Source organism: Bufo gargarizans, chromosome 8 (genome assembly GCF_014858855.1).
Source record: "Bufo gargarizans isolate SCDJY-AF-19 chromosome 8, ASM1485885v1, whole genome shotgun sequence".
In the NCBI taxonomy this organism is placed as follows: Eukaryota; Metazoa; Chordata; class Amphibia; order Anura; family Bufonidae; genus Bufo; species Bufo gargarizans.
In genome coordinates, this window is record NC_058087.1 from 135804446 (window position 1) to 135826640 (window position 22195).

General features: G+C 44.2%; 1 protein-coding gene across 1 annotated transcript in view; it reads right to left on the reverse strand.

Moving 5' to 3' along the window:
* DNAH3 (dynein axonemal heavy chain 3) overlaps positions 1-22195 on the reverse strand; it is a 373397-nt gene that overhangs the window by 28148 nt on the left and 323054 nt on the right. The window contains exons 57-61 of the mRNA XM_044304498.1: positions 20885-21067; positions 14118-14316; positions 9837-11978; positions 5823-6048; positions 3470-3714 (exon numbers count right to left, since the gene is read on the reverse strand). Coding sequence (XP_044160433.1) covers positions 3470-3714; positions 5823-6048; positions 9837-11978; positions 14118-14316; positions 20885-21067 — 2995 coding nt within the window. The remainder of the gene's footprint in view (positions 1-3469; positions 3715-5822; positions 6049-9836; positions 11979-14117; positions 14317-20884; positions 21068-22195) is intronic.

Sequence of the window (22195 nt, forward strand, 5' to 3'; positions counted from 1 at the left end):
AGATCCCCCATAACAGTGTGCCATCCACAGATTCCCCCATAACAGTGTGCCATCCACAGATTCCCCCATAACAGTGTGTCATCCACAGATCCCCATAACAGTGTCATCCACAGATTCCTCCATAACAGTGCGTCATCCAGAGATTCCCCCATAACAGTGCGTCATCCAGAGATTCCCCCATAACAGTGTCATCCACAGATCCCCCATAACAGTGTGTCATCCACAGATCCCCCATAACAGTGTGTCATCCACAGATCCCCCATAACAGTGTGTCATCCACAGATCCCCCATAACAGTGTCATCCACAGATCCCCCATAACAGTGTGTCATCCACAGATCCCCCATAACAGTGTCATCCACAGATCCCCCATAACAGTGTGTCATCCACAGATCCCCCATAACAGTGTGTCATCCACAGATCCCCCATAACAGTGTGTCATCCACAGATCCCCCATAACAGCGTCATCCACAGATTCCCCCATAACAGTGTGTCATCCACAGATTCCCCCATAACAGTGTGTCATCCACAGATCCCCCATAACAGTACGTCATCCACAGATCCCCCCATAACACTGTAACAGTAAACCTTGTGTTTTTTCTTAAATGTGCCAGGGGAAGATTGCTAGGGCAGATTAGGACAGGTAGTGTAGTTAGTGTTAGTGGAGGGTCCTGCTTAAAAGAGTCTACCTTGTCGTGGTAGCAGGCTTCATATTATTTGGTCAAAAATGAATTCCTTACTGAAATCGCTGATTATCACTTTTTACTGTCTTTGTAGTTGTAAAAAAATTATGAAATTGGGGGTAGGTCCTTGGGGGTGGAGGGGAGGTGGAGTCAGGATGGATTCTAAAGGGGCGGGGTAGGAGGGGGGGCCCAGGCCTTGAGCTGTGTAAGGGGGCCCAAAATTTCTGATGGCAGCCCTGGTAGTGTGACTTAGGTCTCATGCACACACGATCGTTGGCACGGACAGCCCCATTGATATAATTGCCTATTCTTGTTTTTTTAGCGGGGCCGCGGAACGGAGCCTCGGATGCGGACAGCACACGGAGTGCTGTCCGCATCTTTTGCGGCCCCATTGAAGTGAATGGATTCGCATCCAAGCCGCAAAAACTGCGGCCTGGATGCGGACCAAAACAACGGTTGTGTGCATGAGGCCTTAGGCAAGGTACACACTTCAGTTATTTGGTCAGTGATTTCCATTAGTGATTGTGAGTCAAAACCAGCAGTAAAGCTTAGTAAGAGATCAGGTATAATGAAAGATCTGCACCTGTTTTTGACCCACTCCTGGTTTTGGCTCCCAATAACGGATGGAAATAACTGAAGTGTGAACTTGGTCTAAGAGCTCGTTCACACGACCGTCGGTGTCCCGTTAGCGTACTGCGGACTGCATTTGCAGTCGGATCCGCAATACACGGGCACCGTTCCATTGTCATTCATTTCAATGGGTCCGCAAATCCGGAGATACAGAACGGAACACTACGGAGTGCTTTCTGGAGTTCTGTTCCGTGCCTCCGCACCGCAAAAAGATAGAACAAGTGAATGGGTCTGCGATCCCCATGAGCCTGCCCCACGGAAGGTGCCTGTGCATTGTGGACCGCAACTGCGGTCCACAGCACGGGCACGGGCTTCACACGGTCGTGTGAAGGAGCCCCAAGTCACACTAAATCTGCTTGTAGGAATGGGATACGTTAGTCATATTCATCCCTGGTGATGTAGAAATTACACGCGCTGTAATGTATACAGGGCTCCGGCGCCTTAATGTAAGGATCGGTGCTGTAATTACACCTAATGCTAGCACCGTTTCTGTGGCATAATAATCACTTAATCATCTCCATTAACATTAGGCGCTATGAATTGCAAATAGTGATGTGGGCGTCATTTCTGAAATCTGTATTGCTCCAGTATAGATAATATAAAATTGATCTCTTTAAATGAGGTTACTGAGCTGACAATACATGGCACAACTTACAGGGGCAAGACGTAATCCTCCTATTTCCTGCCTATAATCATTCTACCCTTGTCATAATGGAAATCACTACCTGCGCTAATAGCCTGTTTGACCTGTGCTTATAAACAGCAACCAATCGCAATAAGTGTAGCTGTGGTATAAAGCAAGGAGGAGGGATACTGTAGATTCCGACATCATCAGAAATAAGACTGAAAATGTATTTCTGACTCTGCTAGATGCTTCACAGGAGTTGTTGTCATTGATGAGCTGAAAAGCAGCCATAATACCCTAAAGCAGTGATGGCTAACCTCCGGAACTCCAGCTGTGGTAAAACTACGACTCCCAGCATGCTCCATTTATTCCTATGGAGTTGTAGTTTTACCACCGCTGGAGTGCCGGAGGTTAGCCATCACAGCCCAAAAGGGTAATGACTTACCTGTTAAGACCGCAGCCCAACCAAGGTAAAACAGTCAATCTTCACTGATTCAGCAACAAAAAGTTTATTTACTGGTCCCGAAACAAGTAAAACTTTTCGGGGCCAGTCACACCAAGTTGTGTTGGTCTGACAAAGGGGCCGGTCCGGCCCTGAAACGCGTTACTTGAACAACTTTGAATAAACCTTTTGTTGCTGAATTAGTGAAGATTGACTGTCTTACCTTGGTCTGGCCGCTGCCCCATACCATCTTCTCCTGCTCTTCTGATTATTACTCCGATGCCGTCAGCGATCCGAAGGGAGCGTCTGGCTGAAATTCTTCAGTTTTACTACCTGCATGACTGGTTGTTGCACCCTCAGGGCAACACCCAAAGGTGAGGAGCTCTGCTGCAGGAGCCTTTCATTATACCCGACGGTCCTCCCTAGAAAGCCGTCTCCTCTTTCCTTTTAGAAGTTGTTAGGACCACAGCTACACTTACATATTTCACATGAAAAGTCAAACATCTAAGTATTGTCAAAAACTCCCTTGAAAAGGGTGTGGGGCCTAGCAAGAAGGTGCGAGACTTCACAGGAAAGAGACAGGACTTATGAGGAGATGTTTTCCACCATGATTGCACCACAATTCTAGCATAAAATTCTGTCTCAAGCTAAGCCAACCAATAGATGGCATAAAGTTAGACAAACCCTGCACCACGTTTATCCTCCAGCCTGAGCCACTGTGATAAACCTGGTACAAGGTCTAAGTTTAAACCATCTACAGGATTAATAAATCTGCCCCAATGTATTTAGATACATTATTTTAGGCATAATGACAGTATAGAACTAGTGGTGTTAGGGCTAAACATTCCCTAGACCCCAAATGTTTTGGGTAGGGAATTGAAACCAGTGCTCCAACATGTTGTCTGTGCAGAAGTGAGAAGGTGCTCCTCAGAGAAGGTGCTCCTGAGAAGACAGAGCAAGTGTCGCCTGCCTCTCTCCAGCTCCGCGGCCTTCCTATCACTAATTTCCCACTAATTATCTTGTCCCCAGGCTAACAGATATATTAATACACCGCTAACACCTTGCATGAATGCAGTCTGCAAACATCTTACCTAATGGGCCAAAATTTCGTCGCTCCTGAACCAAAGCATGGAAGAAGCAAAGTCCAAACAAGAGTTTCTGCCACATCTCTGGTTTCTGGCAGCTGCTGAAGAACACAGGGTCAGATATGGGGTCATTCAGATATGATCGCAGCAAATTTGCTCGAAGGCCCTTTGGGGGTTCGTTGGTCATTTTGATGCCATTTTGAAGGATGCTCACTGGAAACTTGTCTGAAGGGTAACTAGTCAGCCAGAGCCTGAAACGGGAATAATTACATTACACAATGGACCTTAAATACTGCATTTATTTCTACCACAATACAATACAATGACATACTCTGAATATTCCATGTCTGCAACAATAACTGTGATTGCTGAATGTCTTCAACAAATCAAAGTAAACTTTAGATACACACTGAAATGACTTTAAAGTACCGCTCCATCCAAATAAAAAATGTATGCTCTCTAAAGGAAAACATCTTTGAATACCAGAGCTTCACGTGTATCTTCTTACTACACTCCTCAACATTGAAACTGCAACACCAAGAAGGACAGGCAAGGAAGTAGCAGGTGTCGCTGAGATATGCAGATCATCAAATTTTCAAGCACCTCGCTCCAATCTTTGGCATGTGGGAGGGGCATGAAAGCCAGATTGAAAGCAACGTTTTTTAACCATGACACTTCAAAAATCGTATCAAGATGATTGTGCGATGCCTCCTGTTCATCGAAGTGTCAGTTATCACAAACTGAGAGGGACAGAATCCTTAAACCAAGAGACCTTGGTTTATCACTCCACCAGATCACCAAGCGCCTAGGTCGAGATGTCAGCACTGTTCAGCTTTGCGTGACAACAATGAACTTGAATGACAGTAAGAGGTGGACAGAGGTGATCGTCTGACTAGAAGAAAGACAAGTAGTAATCCATTCTGTACAAGTGAAATTGGAAGTCACATCCCAAGCCTAGGGCAGCAAACAGTGTCTACACAAAGCATCAGAAGGCGTTTGCATGACATTGGGCTACGAGCCAGAAGTAGAGCTACAGGTTTTCCCACTAACCTCATGCCAACACTCTCAAAAGCGATCATGTACAAAGCAAAATTGCAATGGAGACTGGAATGGAGGTCTATCCTCTTTAGTGGTCCTGCAATTATAGCGTCCTAATTATAGCCGGAGATTGGTCTGGGGACCACGTGGGCCTTCACAAGGGAACATCACACTGGTCCTAATCACAGGATTATGATGTGAAGTGGCATAATGTATGGTAGCTGGACCCCTCTAGTCCTCATATCAGGTAGCTTACGGCTCGCCGTTACATTGATTTGGTAGTGAAACCAGTGGTACAGCCATTTCTCCAAAGTATCCCAGGAGCTGTTTTTCAGATCCTCCAGGCACTTCCTGTCCATCGTAGGTAATAAATGGCTATGAGGGCAAAGTAGCTCCCTCCCTAAAGCTCCCTATACACAGGCCGACACAGCCGGCACTTATCAGGAACAAACCGTTCGTTCCTGAAAATTGCCTGCTTGTCAAAGGAAGAGAGTGCACCATTTATTGCAGCAATCATCTCCTCTGTATGTGGACGGGCGATTGCTACTGCGATTGCCATAAAGAATCATTGTTTCGGGGGAGCAGGTTGCTGTTTACTCAGCACAGAGACAATGACAAAGGTGTCCACATCCCTGTTGCTTTGGCTCATACACTGGGTGATCGGTTGCCCCGTTACACTGACCTATTTTCAGGAACAAGCCTTCCTTGGAATGCTCATTCCCAATGATTGCCCCGTTCATCGACCTTAAGAGCTGCAGCTATGTAACGACACAGCCCCACTTCTCCTTGATATAGGAAAGCAGTGTAATTTCTGCAAGCATTTGGCGGACATATCTTGGGTTAGAATAGACGCCAAACCTTGCAATGGCTCAAATCAAATTTTGCAAGTGACCCAAAGCAAAGTGCGCTACTACAGAGACTGGCTACTTGCTGTTAGTTTCTGAAACCAGATGCGTTCTTGGGCAGCAGAACATTGTATAAAACTGTCAAGGATCGGGATGAAGTGGAATCTGACGTACAAGTTATGGCCGCAGACAGAGCCATAAATATAACTTCACGCCATACTTGTTTCAGCTATACTATTTTATACCCTTTTTTGCTGCTTCCATTCATCTTCCCCACTGATGATTTATATGTCAGGAGAGAGAGAAGCCTTTTATGTATTCTCGCTTATGGTCTTATCAATAATCTATCTGTGACATGCGCAGGATGGATGCTACTACAAAGCATATTGTTCTTCAGCGCACACTGACACCAAAGAAAACGTCTTCCCGTTCACAGCGCTGACCGCTTTATTGCTCACGCTGCAACGCCGGCGTACCTGAACTTTTCATTAGTATTTTCAGGCACAATGGTTTCCTCGCATATTTTTTCCAAGGATGGCATCCAGCTCGTGGCCAGGTGACAGTTCTGAAGGACAACCCAGGTCCCGTCCTTAATGGCCTGACTGATCATTCTGGCTGCGATCGGCCCTTGACCCTGTCCAAGTGAAATGGTCTGGATGTTTTCTCCTCCCATGCCGAGGTCATCCGCAAACTTTAATAAACCTGAGGTCAAGACAAGAAATAAGAAAAATGAGTAATTCTGGTGGTGTGAAGCCGAAGATGTTTTTTTTTGCAAGAACTTGAACATGAAGATAACTATGGGGGTCATTTACTAACCAGAAATACGCCTATATTATATATTTTACTTCCTGAGGGTCAGCGCGTTGGCTCAGTGATTAGCACATTTGCTTAGCTGGGTTGATACCTGGGATTTTATCTTACCATGGGCAACATCTGCATGGAGTTTGTATGGTCTTCACATTGTTTGTGGTTTTTGGCCAGGTACTCTGTTTTTCTCAGATGCTCCAAAAACATACTGGTAGGTTCATTCGGAATTTAGACGCAACCTCCAGCACACCAGCTGTTTTGAAACTACAATTCCCAACATGCAGACTTGCTCGGCTGTTCTTAGAACTACCATAGAAGTTAATGGAGCATGCTGGAAGCACAGCCGTTGGGACCGCTGAAGGTTGTTAACCCCTTCACAGTAGAGACTGCTGCCCGTAAAGAACAGCAGAATATGTTGGTGCTATATATATATTTAATTTACCTAAAAGCAAGTTGGACTACAGAGGAAGAAAAGATCTGTGGCGCTATACAGATGCATTTCAGTGAATAGCTCAGTGGCTATACTAAGGAGAGTCTTTTATTATGTGAGGTACGCCGCTTTTTGGCATACTTTTGTCGCAGATTTGATCACAATGGGGATTTGCAGACGAATCTGCGACTTTTCCTTGCTCACGCAACTTTTCCAAGGTGTCGGCAAAAGAGGGCATGGCATAGGCGGAGAAGAGAGCGGGCCGGCCAGCCCATCTCATTTCCTATTTTCTAAATCAGCTTATGGCGTGGAAAATGGTCTTAAAAGCATGTTGCACGGCCGGGGGCACCAAGCGCCTGCGCCTCTACATAACTTTGGCGCATCCACCACCAGCGCAGGTGTACTAAGACCGGCGTATACATCGCCAGTCTTATTAAATGACCCCAAAAATGTTTAATGGCATGCAGTTACATAACTATTCAGGTCCAGGTGCTGGTTTAAAAACTGTAGAATATTTTTCGTGGGACAACCGCTCTAAGGTAAAATACTTATAAAGGGAACATAGACAACAGATATATAAAATAGGCCATCATACACACAACACAACATTTCGATATGGGAAAGATACCACAGGTAGAGGTGAACTGACCATAGACCCTACAGGGAAATTTCCCGGTGAGCAGATGCCCAGGGGGCCGCCCGAGGCCTCCTCATAGCCGCTGGCCATTTAGAGCTGATGCTCTAAGCATTAATTAAAGGGGTTGTCTCAGTTCAGCAAGTGGCATTTATCATGTAGATAAAGTTAATACAAGGCACTTACTAATGTATTGTGATTGTCCATATTGCTTATTTTCCTGGCTGGACTCATTTTTCCCTCACATCATACATGGTTACAGCCACCATTCAATCCAGCATCAGTGGCCGAGCTTGCACACTATAGAAAAAAAACTGGCATCTCTGGTAGCCAGAACCACAGGAGCGCACACAGGCCAGCGCTTTTTCCTTAAAGGGGTTCTGCAGTTTGTTTAAACTGATGATCTATCTTCTGGATAGATCATCAGCATCTGATCGGCGGGGGTCCGACACCCGGGACCCCAGCCGATCAGCTGTTTGAGAAGGCAGCGGCACTGGCAGTAGCGCCGTGGCTTCTCGCTGTTTACCGCAGGTCCAGTGACGTCACGACTAGTATCAACTGGTCTGGGCACAACTAAGCTCCGTTCACTTGAATGGAGCTTAGCTGCGCCCAGGCAAGTTGATATTAGTCGTGACGTCACTGGGCCAGCGGTAAACAGTGAGAAAGCCGCGGCGCTCCTGGGGCTCCGCTGCCTTCTCAAACAGCTGATTGGCAGGGGTCCCGGGTGTCAGACCCCCGCCAATCAGATGCTGATGATCTATCCAGAGGATAGATCATCAGTTTAAAAGAACTGCAGAACCCCTTTAAGTGTTCAAGCACAGCCACCGATGCTGGTTTGAAGGGTGGTCGTATCCATGGAAACGAGCAGTGTATAATATGATGGAAAAATGAGTCAAGCCAGCAAAGGAGGCAATATGGATAATAAAAATACATAAGGAAGTGCCTTGAATTAACTTTCTCTACATGATAAATTCCACTTGCTGAAGTAAGAATACCCTTTTGCGCTAGGAGCATCAGATCCTGACTATTGGTCGCCCTCCTGAACTCAACTGTATCACCACCCTCAGACTGATAATACGGCAGTATTTTAAGCTGTGCTGTGGTATTTGGTTTTGCTGGAGTGGTATTGCGGGCAGCACTACGGTAATGACAGAACTACAAGGACTTATGTTCCTGGATGTGTGAAATGTCTGAATGGAGGCGCGCCGCTAATTTATATGCCAGTAAAGGAACAACATTTCCATTAACTTCTGGTTTCTTTCGCTTTTCGATTCCAGAAATCCATGCACCAGACACGTGTTCGGTCACAAATTGCTATCTTTTTCCTGAAGATCTATTATTCTAGGAAATGTAAACCCATGCAGATGATTCATGTCATTATGCGGAAATGCAATGGTATATAGATTGTGCTGTGATCCAGTACAGCGTTACCGGCGGCGGCGGGATGTAAAATTACAGATCGTGTTATACAAGCTGTGGGGACGTGCAACAGGGGGAAGAAGGGATCAGGAGGAAAAAATATATTCCTCTGTTCCGTGGCCCCGCAAAAATGATAGATCATGTCCTATTCTTGTCTGTTTTGTGGACAAGAATAGGCATTTCTATAACGGGCGGCCCGTTCCGTAAATTACGGAACGCAAAACACGGCACGTTCATGTGCATGAGCCCTTAATGTGCTGGGAGATTTATCCAGCATATAAGCTGAATGTAGGGTGAAAATGTTTATGCTTGCATCCTGTATTTGCTTTATATGATATTTTTGTTATTATAAATGTACATTTACTGTACATGCCAAACCTGGTGTGAACAGGGCTTTATGATGCGGTATGGTGATCTGTATTGTGCGGGACACAATAGCGTAGTCTACTACATTACTGTGTCCTGCAAATAAAAGACAGACGCAGGTCAAATGGAGCCCCGAGTTCAACCGTTAGTTGTCAATATATTCGTACATTTCTAGTAGGAAAAACAGAGTAACAGCACAACATACAGGTCCAAGAAATCATCTTCCAAAATTGTTATTTCATAATTAATACAATTATTTACTCAAACAGACATGTCAGGGGAGGTGACCGGTTCTCTTTAAATGGGTTGGCCCATCTCATACACTGGTGACATATTACTAGGACCTATCTCTAGAACGAAGCCCACTTTCCTTCACTTTGCGGGCTGGAGATACGTCCTAACGATATGCCACCAGTGTATAAGATAGACCAGCCCCTTCTTACGACTGCTGAAAATAGCTGAGCGGCGCGCTTGGCTATTTTCGGAAGTCCTATAGAAATTAATAGGAAGAGCACCGCGCAGCCACCGCGCCGATTGCTTTTATGGGGAATAACCAAGCCATTGCTCGGCTGTTTTCGGAAGTCCCATAGAAATAAATGGAGGATGGCTGCACATGCACAGTCCACTCTCCATCACTTTGCAGGCTCCGTTGTAGAGATAGGTGCACGTCCCCGAGGTGGGACCCACACCTATCAGATATTGGTGGCATATCCTAGCAATGTGTAGATAAGGGATAATAGGTCAGCCCCTTTAATATATATTCATATATCATGGGGAAAAAAACTATATTCCTCGTTTAAGCTAAAATATTGTCAGCATATAAAAGATTTTTACCTGCCATCGGATCAGCTCCAGGGGACAGCACAAAAACCAATGGGGCACAACAGTTTGAATCATTATAACTTCCTGCAAGGTCAAACGTTGGGGGCTCGATGTATGTCCTGCCCATATTTCCTGCAATGAATTCCTGGACGGCAGGGACCATTTTGTCAGGGCGAAGGCACCTGAGGATAACCAGGAGATTTAATCCGGTTAATTCCTGCCATTCATCTGGTAGAGTCTCATCCTGGGGTTTTACGGAGTCATAAATCATCTTCCATTTTGAAATATTGCTTTGAAAATGTTCCATAAAGCCACTGAGGGGTTGGAGGTTGGAGGCACGTACGATTTCAGCCCAGGATTTATCTGACAACCACTCAGGAGCAGGGTTAGGATGAGGGTTATCGAGGGCCACTCCACCAGTCAGAAGGAAACGCCAGATTTCATCATTGATTTTATTTTCTCCTTTCATAATCCCTATGGTCAGAAGAAGCGAAAACAGGAGCTTGTCCTTTTCAAACAGAGACCTGCACACATTGTTGTAGATGCTTTTTGTAAAATGATTTATTATATTGGATATTCTTGTCTGGAGGTCATCGCTCTTCTCGCTATGGGCAAGGGAGTGTACATAGAGGTTAATGAACCAGGTCAGAGAATACTGATACATTGGTTCAATGTTTGCCAGATCGGAAATGCAGAAGAATACAATGGAGGAATGAATAGCCACAGGCTTGTATCCCATTCGTGTGTCATCAATTTCCTTCTCAGTGGCGGTGGCAATCTGCTGCTTCTCTGAAATTTCTTCAGACAAGAGTTTGGATGAAGATAACACTTTAATGGCGGTCTCATCCTCTAAGATGTTTCCTTTCGAGGAGGACAGTACCTCTAAAATTTTGTCTTCTATCTCCTTCAGCTGTTTCTTGTTGGTGGCACTTTCGATGATCAGTTGGTTCTTTTTGTCCTCTAGTTCTGGCTTTTCTTTTGCCGCAACTATGCCGAGAAGCTGGTCTTGAAGGCCCAATGGTGTGATCATAAAATTCAGAAGGCACACCTTGACGGCCACTTCTGGGAGATAATGGGGATTTCTTAACCGGGTGGTCATATAAAGTCTAAAATCTTTGGAATACTCTATAATATTTTCACCCAGTCGAATATATTCAACCCCTTGCTGCTTAAATGTTTGTTTCAGTAAGAGTGGCTCCAAAACAGCATCTATTTCTTCTCCAATATTTTCAATCAAGACTGGGTATCCGAACTGTATTGCATTTTCTAAAGTTCTTGTATAGTTTGAGTCTGACAACTTGATGACTGAAAGTTTGCTGTTTTTTTCCATATTCTTAATCCATTTGTTGGCCTGTCCTTGAGGATCGATCATCAGAGACCATCGCCTGGAATTCGAAACAATGATACCATTATCTATGGAGAATGAATCTACTGGTAGACCGGCAATCTGCCAAGCACGGATTTTAACAGGATCCCCAAGGGTGGTAGTCAAGCTGAAGTCATTTGAGCTCGGAATTTTCTTTTCTTTGCATAAAACATGCCATTTGCTCTGGCATTGTTGCCGATAGTCTACTGTGAAGGCCCCAAGGTAGGCTACAGTACCAGAAGACAAAAGGACATCCCCAGTGAGGTTTGTATACTTTGTCCCTAACAATCGGGCAGCCTCTGTCCATCTATCCTTCTCTCCTCCAAGGCCACTGATCAGCTTCTCTGCACGTACGAGCTTTTGTGAACAGATCTCTATGTTCTTCTCTAGCTCATCCTTCTTATTATTCATTGCTTGCAGGTCATCGTTTAGAGCTTGTAAACGGTCTTCCACAGCCTTCAATTCTGCTCGCTTTGTGTTCAGTTCCTGCATTTGTACCGCTAATTTGGCCTCTGCCTCTTTAAGACGTTCACGTTTTGGAGCAACCACCTTTGCGACGCGATCATACACTTCCATGGCTCGGACCCACTTACACAAACCCTCACAAGCTGAAGACACATTCTTTATCACAGAAGGGAGGAAGTCTTCGTGGTTGATGAATTTCTCTCTGATTCTTTTCATATTTGTAGGGTTAATATTATCCTTATCGAAAGCTTTCAAACTGTCTAGAAACCTCAAGTCTCCAAGCACTTTCTTAGATGGACCCCAGTAGTCTTCCACCATTTTACCTAGGGTGAACAACAAGCAACATTGAGAACTCATATTTAAATACTAAAATGTTTATAGTAATTAAACCATAAAGTAAAACATCTATAATAGTATGTTATCCACTAGTAACTTTTATCTGCTTCACATGTATGGTACTGTATCTGTGAGTGGAGACCCTAACCAGTCACTAATATGAATGAGTCTGCTGAGACTTGCATGCATATTACAGTCCCATTCATCTAAACTCAAAAACTGTTAAAGGGGTTGTGCAGGGGTTTTATATTGATGACCTATCCTCAGGACAGGTCATCAACAACAGATCTGCGGGGTCCGACACCCGACACCCCCGCCGATCATCTGTCTCAAAAGGCCACAGTGCTTTCTCCAAGTTATTGGGAGAGGAAGGTGTCACAGTGCTGCTGCTATGACCTAGACGGTGAGCACTAAAGAGGAAGCCGTGCTGATCGCTGGGGGTGCCGGGTGTCGGACTCCCAGTGATCAGATATCTTTGACCTATCCTAAGGATAGCTCATCAATATTTAAAAACTGCACAGCCTATTTAAGCTAACCTACACTTAAGGAGGCAACACTCCATGCAAGCGCTGCTTCCTCTTCATTACACTACGTGTTCTCTCTATTCACTTGAATGGACAGAGTACTTGTAATTACACTCACTTCTGAGACGACGAGCAGTGTAATGAGGAGGAAGCAACGCTTCCATCGAGCGCCACGTCCTCTTCAAACAGTTTATCGGTGGGGGTCCCAGGTGTCGCACCCCTGGCCAATCAGATATTGACGTCCTATCCTGAGCATAGGTCATGAATATAAAACCCTTACACAACCCCTTTAATATAGCTGCAAGTTGTCTGAAAATTGCATTTTAACTAAAATCTTTTCTATCTATAATAGTGATCTGGTGGAGGTTTATTAGTGGCACAGATTTGCTGCCATTTCTGCTCCTAAAATAGACAAGAAAGAGTCAATTCTCAGATATGAATTAAATATACTTTAACCACTACTCAATGGCACATCTCAAGACTGTCAGAGTCAAATCTTTAGCATCTCGATGTCCCCACTTTTAGTAAAAAGGTGTGATTCTTAAACTCGTTTGCGATGTGAGCATCGCAAAGGTGTCAAATCAATTTGCTCATCTCTAAGCAGAAAAAGAGGAGAACAGGTGCATATCTGTTATTGGTTTTCTTCCGTTTTGTGGTAATCAATACTTTAGGTAAAGGGGCTGTGTAGGATTAGAAATAGAACTGTTTTATTTCCCTACAGACACTCTTGTCCATAGGCTTTGTCTGGTATTGCAACTCCCCCCCATTCAAGTTAATAAGGCTGAGTTGCGATACTGCACACATCCTGTGGACAAGGGTGGCACTATTTCTGGAAAAAAAACAGACCCTTTTTTTTCTAATGTTCAAAAACCCCTTTAAAACTAACCTGTTATGCAGCATCCTTAAGGCCTAGTTCAAACATCAGTGATTGTGAGCTAAAAACGAGAGTGGAGGCTACAAAGAGATAATGTATAATGGAAAGATTTGCACCTCTTCTGTGTTTTTGACCCACACCTGGTTTTGGCTCACAATAACTCATGGAAATCACTAACGTGTGAACTAGGCCTGAAGGGGTTGTCCGAGACCTAAATATTGATGACCTATCCCCAGGACAGTTGGCTTCTGACTCCTAGCACCCCTGTTGATTAGCTGTTAGAAGGGGCTGTGGTCAGGTGAGTACTGCAAACTCTTCTTCAGCCTGTGATGTCATCAGTTATATGGCCTTGGTGTACCTTAAATGGGACTGAGCTGCAATACCAAGCACAGCCACTAAAGACCATGTCCGGCGCTGTGCTTGCTATACAATGAAGAGGCTGCGGCGCTCGTCCCAGCACAACGGCCACTTCAAACAGCTGGTCGGCAGGGGCGCCAGGAGTTGGACCCCCACCGATCTAATAATGATGACCTATCCTGAGAACAGATCATCAATATTTAATTTTCGGAAAAACCCCTTTAACTTATGTAATTATGGAATGCCCATTTGATACATTTTATTTAATAGTGAGTTGTTTGCTTGAGTGCTTCCGCCAGTCTATATATATATATATATATATATATATATATACACACTTTATCATAAAGAGCATGCCGTTGTCCTCTCACCTGTTCCTCCTGGGTCCGGCTTCCTGTCCGGTTTTATGCCTTTCATCACACAGATGCTCTCCATGACCAGTTTTATAGGGCCGGGGGGATTCTGCATGGATTTTACTACAGTGATATCATTCTGGTTCAGAGTATCAAGAGCTGATATTGCTGCCTTGAGAGCCGGCATGGCCTCTGCTAGATCCCCTTCGCATTCATCCTGTAAGGTCATGACATAAAAATTGAATTGAAATAATGAATCTTAACCTCCCTTGACGACATCACTGTAGTTCCTACAGAAACTCTCACAACGATTATTGATGTTCATGATTATACATTGCGTATAGCATCAAGTATAGTGTGTACCAATGCATGGTACCCTAAATAGCGATGCACGTGCCGCACATCAGTGGTTCAACAGCTGCTAAGCCACAAGTCTCGGCAAGCCATGCTGCTGGCTCCGCCACATGCCCCCCACTTCAAGAATACAGGCCTCCCTCAATGAGGACTGGAACCAAGGCATTCATACAGTTCACGTCTTTGCACGTCCCATGGCCAATATGTATAATATATGGTGGAACTGAATATCTGTCTCACATAAGGGGATTTTGATAAGGTGGTGGGCTTCTCAAAGAGGTGACTATAATGGATTTGATTGGGCATCCTTCCTTTTGCACAGTGAAGGAATACACTGGCAAATCTTTTCCAAATGATAGCGGCAGTGGAAAAATACCGCTTATATGTGCTGAAGCCTCACGTCATGAGGCCTGGGTTATGACACTTGTCAGTGCAAGCATTGTGAGAGGAAGACAAATCACGTCATGCAGATAATAATATGTACTTCTATCCAACTCAAATCAGTACGGGTAGGTGTGCGCACCACGTATTGCAGCCATAGCAGACGTTTATCATTGCTGCTGACGACAATGTGAACAGCAGGAATGCACAACTAACTTTACTGGAAGCTACAAATCTTCTGCTTCCCGAGAAATATACTTCTATTCTATATCCTAAGCTGTCCTAAATAACGGTGAGATATCTGCAGCGCTGACAGCTCAGCAAGAGGGAAGGTATTCGTTTAACTAGAAGCAGCAGGAAAAAACTTCTGTTCTAAAATGTTACTAAAAGAAATGATCAGTATCATCTTCCACGGCATCATTTTATTAGCAAAAAACATAAATGTAAAGGGGACTTCAACCTAAAATTAGAGTACTTTCACACTAGCGTTATTCTTTTCCGGCACTGAGTTCCGTCCTAGGGGCTCAAAACCGGAAAAGAACTGATCAGTTTTATCCTAATGCATTCTGAATAGAAAGCATTCCGTTCAGGATGCATCAGGATGTCTTCAGTTCAGTCTTTTTGCCTTTTCAGGACGGAGATAATACCGCGGCATGCTGCAGTTTTATCTCCGTCCAAAATTCCGGAACATTTTAAATGCATTGATGCTGGATCCGGCCCCGAGTGTTCCGGCAAAACGGATCAGTTTTTGCGGTCTGTGCATGCTCAGACCGCAAAAAATGTGAAAAAAATAAATGCCGGATCCGTTTTTCCGGATGACACGGATCTGGCATTTCAATGATCCGTCTGACAAATGCCATCAGTTTTCATCCGTTTTGACGGATCTGGCAGGCAGTTCCGGCGATGAAACTGCCTGCCGGAATCCTCTGCCGCAAGTGTGAAAGTACCCTTAGTCATATGATAATAAATGAAAGCAGCAAGGATAGTTTTATTTACAGCAATATCTATGAAGACTGCCTACATCGACCACCATATGCGTTCACACAAAATAAACACATTAAAAGCTATGTAGGACATCGGTCTACTTATATGCATTTATTTTTTATAGGGTTTTATTAAAAATGTTGCTTTGTTTGGCATCTGCAGCTTCTCTTAATCACAGTACACAGCAAGCTGCAGAATGCGATTCACAGTAAAATCTGTCAGAGCTTGGAAGACTTGGGCTAGTTTCAGACAAGCGTACCCTGTGCGGAAATCATGCTGTGTGTGTGAGTGATTCCCCGTTATGGACACTGCTCGTTTTTGCGGTAGCGCACAGCATTATACTAATTTATAATGCTGCGTGTCTCTGCCTGACCTGTATCTACTCAATTAGGTCCCTTTCACACGAGCGACTTTTCCACGCGGGTGCAATGCGTGATGTGAACGCTTAGCACCCGCACTGAATCGTGACCCATTCATTTTAATGGGTCTGTGTACATGAGCATGCTCTATATTCTGCGGGTTTTTTCACGCAGCCCTGGCTCCATAGAAATGAATGGGGCTGCGTGAATAACGCATTGCATCTGCAAGCTGATGGTTGCTAAGAGATGTTGTTTGTAAACCTTCAGTTTTTTATCACACGTATGAAAAACGCATCAAAACGCATTGCACCCGCATGGAAAAAACGGAACAACTGAACGCAATCGCAGACAAAACTGACTTAACTTGCTTGCAAAATGGTGCGAGTTTCACTGAATGCACCCGGACCTAATCCGTATCGTTCGCGTGAAAGAGGCCTTATACTGACAGCTTTATGGCAGTATAATTAAGTAAAAGTAAAGTCATGCAGAGACACACAGCATTATAAACCAATATAATGCTGTGCGCTCCTGTGAAACGAGCAGTGTCCATAACGGGGAATCATGCTCACACACGAAGTGTGATTTTCGCACAGGAGATGCTCATCTGAAACAGGCCATAGGGACAGATTTATCAAAACTGGTGCAAAGGAAAACTGGCTTAGGATCAGATCGATCCTTTCTTTTCCCAAAGGAGCTCTGAAAAACTAAATGTAGAATGGGATTGGTTGCTATTGGCAACTATGCCAGTTTTTCCATGCACCGGTCCTGATAAATCTGCCCTTTAGTCTACAGCCCCTCTCCTCTCTGGAATGATCTTCTACACTGCTTTATGACAAAATCAAACTTCAGCTTTGAGAGGGGCTGGAGGCCGAGCCGTCAGATGAACTCTCTCATGGAGTTCACTGTGAATGGCATCCTGCAGCCTGCTATGTACGGTTTTACACAGAAGATACAGAAGCCAAACAGCGCAACTTTTGATGACACTTTATTGCAAAAAAAATTTTAAGACAAAAAGCAACGAGGACACAATGGGAGCTGACTTTCAAATGTAACAAAAAAGGTACAGTGTGTGTAATTCTTTTTATGTATAATTCACACAAACTTTAGCAGAAAAGTATGAAATAATCATTAGACGAGCTGCAGGTTGTGGTTCTCCACCTGACTTATGTCACAGTGACTGTCAGGATCTTTTTACAGAAAGTATCATAGGTAGCTGTCATAATCTGATCTCAGTCAAATTAGGTAGTCTAGGGCATGACACTGGCCATTATTATAAGAGCATCGTGCTGACAAATTGCAAAGTCAGCTCGATCGATTCTGGCTTTGGATTTAATTTGCAAATCCAATGAGCTTCGCCCAAAGTTACGTGGAAATATTACAGCTTGAACAGGCATTACTTATCGCTAAAAGAAATGTGTCACATCTTAAAGAAATGCACACTCATTTTATGCAAAATGTATCTAAAATGGAAAGCAAAAATGCCTTTGGTTAAAAATTACCTACCGTTTTGTTTTTACAGCTCCTATGCAGACCTACTACAAACTAAACCTGTGTAGCCTGATCCCGCAGTCATACTGTAGTCCTTTCCGTGTGTCCACTACTTTTTAATTAAACTATCAAATTAATATTTTCAAGAAGAAGTGGAGGGATGGAAGAAAATATACCGTACATGCAGGACCAGACTGCACACAGTTTGTGTGTAGTCTGTGTGAGGATTTGGGGTTGTGGGTCGTATTAATCACCTAGCCAGAATAATGATGCAACTAGCTTTATTCTTTCATCCAAAATTATCCAGCAAATGCAGATAGATCTCCTGGAGGAGCAGAACCCCTGGACACTCGGGCAGACACCCTACGAGGAAGACCCAGTCCACGATATTCCAAGCTGGGACCTGCAGTTCTATTGCCCAGTCACAGGCTCTACCCATTGTCTCCTAACCTTTTAGGCAAGCCCATAGCTTTAGTATCACAGTATTGCAGTCACTGCCAAAGCTTATCCAGACCATGGACACCACGACCTAAGCACATGGGTCCAACTCCAACCACCAACAACTCTATGATCCCCCAGTCAGTGTCCTAAGTACTCCTACGCTGCCCCCGGGTTCAAGCTCATCCCCCTTGGAAGACCTCCTACAATGCTCATTGTGCATTGGTGGGTGTATTTCCCTGAGGCTGAGCCCCTCACCTGAGACTACATGTGAGACCACTGGGTCTACCCTTCACCATCCACATAATGGGAGTAGTGGCCTGGAGAGCAATGGCTTAATTGAAGCCACCGAGACACTAAAGACGCGTTTACATCTCCATTTCAGAGCACCGGCAAATGCCGGCTGAACAAAAAACCATTGCATGCAATGGTTTTTGTTCCGCTGAAACCTGGCATTTATGCCAGAAATCGGCCGGATCACCACTGGACCTTATTGCAGTCAATGGGATCCGGTGGTGAAGTAGAGGATCCAGAAGCTGCTCCTCTGTGGTGGCCATCAATAGCGGCCATGTTCTGTCCTCCTCCTCCAGCTGTCTCTAATATGGATATGGAGCAGGGGGCTTAGAAGGTGAGATGTAGGCCACAACACCAAGCTAGCCCCACCTTCAGCATGCTGCCGGGACTTCCTCTAATAAGGACGCCTATAGTTCCCCTGTAGCATGTACCCGGCCAGCGGCAGTGTGGAGGGCTAGGGTTGCCCTTTGGACATGGACCCACCGGGAAAACTCCCTGTAGGGTCAATGGCCAGTCCGCCCCTGTTCACATAGCTTAGAGCAGTCCATTGGTCCTGTAATCTTTCGTCCACAGCCAGCTCTTCAAAGTCTGTTCCCGAGGAGACACATAGGTCTGCATAGGAACCGTTGACACAAAATGGTTAAAAAAAAAAAAGTAGATCATTTGCAAAGTTGCTTGTTTTTCCATTTGAGATACTGTACTTAGAGGCAATGTCAAAAATAAATTGCTTGCGATGGTGTACACAGCCGCTGCCGCTCAGCAGTTTATGTGTGAACGGGCTGTTCACTGCTGAGCCTTTATATCAGTCAAGAGGTGAAGACCATTTAAAAATAAAATGGATGCAAGGACGTCAGGACTTTCCAGACTCAACAACAAACATGTCAGCAGCTTTCATGTGTAAGACTAGTCGGCTTCTCCACTTCACAGTTCTGGAGAAAGATGTGAGGAAGAGGCATTCTCGAGACACATTCATAAGAGTTCAGATTTCAACTTTATTTTCTTAAAGTTGGAACTGTTCCCATGTGTTATAAAAATAGAACCCCAGAAAGAAAAAAATACAGTAAAATAACTGCAGAAAATGTTACTTGACAGAATAGCTAAAGCAAATCAATAATTAAATTCCTGTCTTTTTTTTTCTAATCCAGCCAAAAAATAAAGTCTTGTCCGATTTATAAAAAAAAATGACCGTAAGGCAGCAAGTGTGTTATTGTATGTTCACCTACTTCATCCCCCACCACTTCCAGTGCTGCCGTTCTGATCCTCTGCCAACACCATGATGTGCACCTTAATCCCCGGACACCACTGCATCACTGGCCTCAGTGGCATATGGCGCATGACTGCTGAGGCCAGTGAATGGCTGCAGTGGTCAGGTAAAGTATATGGACATGTCATCACTGCAGCCAAACAAAAGCGGGCAGTGAGGAATGGAGAAGCAGAGCTGGAAGCGGCAGGGCAGCTTTCATGTGTAAGACTAGTCGGCTTCTCTGCTTCACAGTTCTGGAGAAAGATGTGAGGAAGTGACATTTTTTTAAAGGGGTATTTCAAGATTTTTATATTGATGGCCTAACCTCAGGGTAGGCCATCAATATCTTACTGGTGAGGATCTAATAGCCCACAACCAATGCTGGAATTACACAGCTCTGTCCATTAGTATAGTGGATGGAGCTAGTTACTGCAGCGCTGATCCCATTCACTTCAATGCGAGCAGCACTGCGGCATATCAGAAACGGATCCTGAACAACCAACTCTCCAGACATGTCTGTTTTAATAACTAATGGCATTCCCTATGTAATGAGAATTCTGGAGCCTCATTCTTTAGGAATTGGTGTTGTGCCTTTCCTCTATTATTCCCGCTAGAAGTTTATGAATGAATGTACAACCGGGTGTTTCCAGAGTGTGCCACTGGGAGCACTGATAATAGAGGAATGGCATCGCATAGGATCATAAGACTAAACACTCCAGAATTGTCATTTCACGTGCAATACAAGTATATACTAAAATATTAAAACATACATATCAGGAGTGGTGATACAGTATATCCTCTTTAAGAATGTCCCACCATTTTGTCTCTACAGCTGCTATCCAGATCAATACATCTCCATGGTAACAGACAACAAACCTTGAGTAGTCTGATCCTGCAGTCAGACTGACGCCTGCTTGTCCTCTGCTTCTTACTAACATATAGCTTTTATATTAGCAGGGAGTATGACTGCAGGATCAGACTACACAGGGTTTGTTTGTTGTCTGTTACCATAGAGACACTATTTGCCAAGTCACTTTATTTTTCATTTTGATGCAATAAAACTTAGTTATACACTGTCTTTACATAAAATGATGATGGTAATACAGATGACACTGAATAAGTGGGACCACTGGTGGTAATCTGCCTTCACAATCTACCTCTTATATGTGACAACCACAGCAAAAAAATATCCATTATTAGGGAACTGCTAGCAAGTCTGTGTCCACACCAGACGCAGGGGTTACCTTAATTGCCTTAGAAGCGGCAGCGGCTTCATTGGCCACCCTTTCATCTGCCGCCACTAGTTCTCTCTTGGCGTCAACTTCCACCGTCTCCTTTTCTATTTTAATCATCATCTTCTCCGTTTCGGCTGAAGTTTTAATCAATTCTGGTTGAAGCGCAGTAAGCTCTTTTTGCATAACTGAGACCTAATGCAAATTACATGAAGGGGAGCGATAATTAGCAATTTGTACGACTCAACAGACTCAGCTACAATGGGAATCATTATATCTTATTAAAGTTTGGAGAAGAAAACAAGATAACAAAGGCGCAGAACAGCCACCTCTCGCTTGTACTTCACCACGTCATTTGCACATTAAAAGTGCTCTCTTTTTACATCCGATTATGAAAGATGAAGAACTTAGCAGAAAACAGGCCAAGCAATCTAGGTCAGTTTGCAGAGAATTAATAACTAGTAAACTAGGGTTGGCAAAAGATCATTTTCACAGAAATGTCAAACCATGTAATTCCTGATAATATGTTCCACATCAGAGGCTGCACACAGATTACGTAAATTTCTCCTTGGGGCTCCTCTGTATTACATAGGAGGTACCTTCTGCCTAACAACCACATGGCTTCCTATCTGGGAGACCACGTAGATATACAAAAGTGGTCACAGGAAATTCAATGCATTATGCGCAAGCATTAGGTCTCTCCTACAAGTAGGCAGGATAAGTCTGCATATCATGCAAATCAGAGGAAGAGTCCATGAGCAAGAAAGATTTTACATCATGTGCTATCCGTGTGCTGAGAAATATGGGCTTAGCTTTTTTACACTGGGAGACCACATACATGTATGAAAGTGGTCACAGGAAATAAAATGTACAACGCATAAGCATTAGGTCTCTCCTACAAGTAGGCATGAGAAGACTGCTCATCTTGCAAATCAGAAAAAGGGTCCATGTACAAGAAAGATTTTACATCGTGTGCCGAGAGATATCCGCTTAGCTTTTTTCATCTGGGAGACCACATACATGTATGGAAGTGGTCAAAGGCAATTCAATGTGTGATGTACAAGCATAAGGTCTCTCCTACAAGTAGGCATGAAAAGACTGCACATCATGCAAATCAGAAGAAGGGTCCATGTACAAGAAAGATTTTACATTGTGTGCTATCAGTGTGCCGAGAGATATAGGCTTAGCTTTTTTTCATCTGGGAGACCACATACATGTATGGAAGTGGTCAAAGGCAATTCAATGTGTCATGTACAAGCATAAGGTCTCTCCTACAAGTAGGTGGGAAAAGACTGCACATCATGCAAACCAAAAACAAAGTCC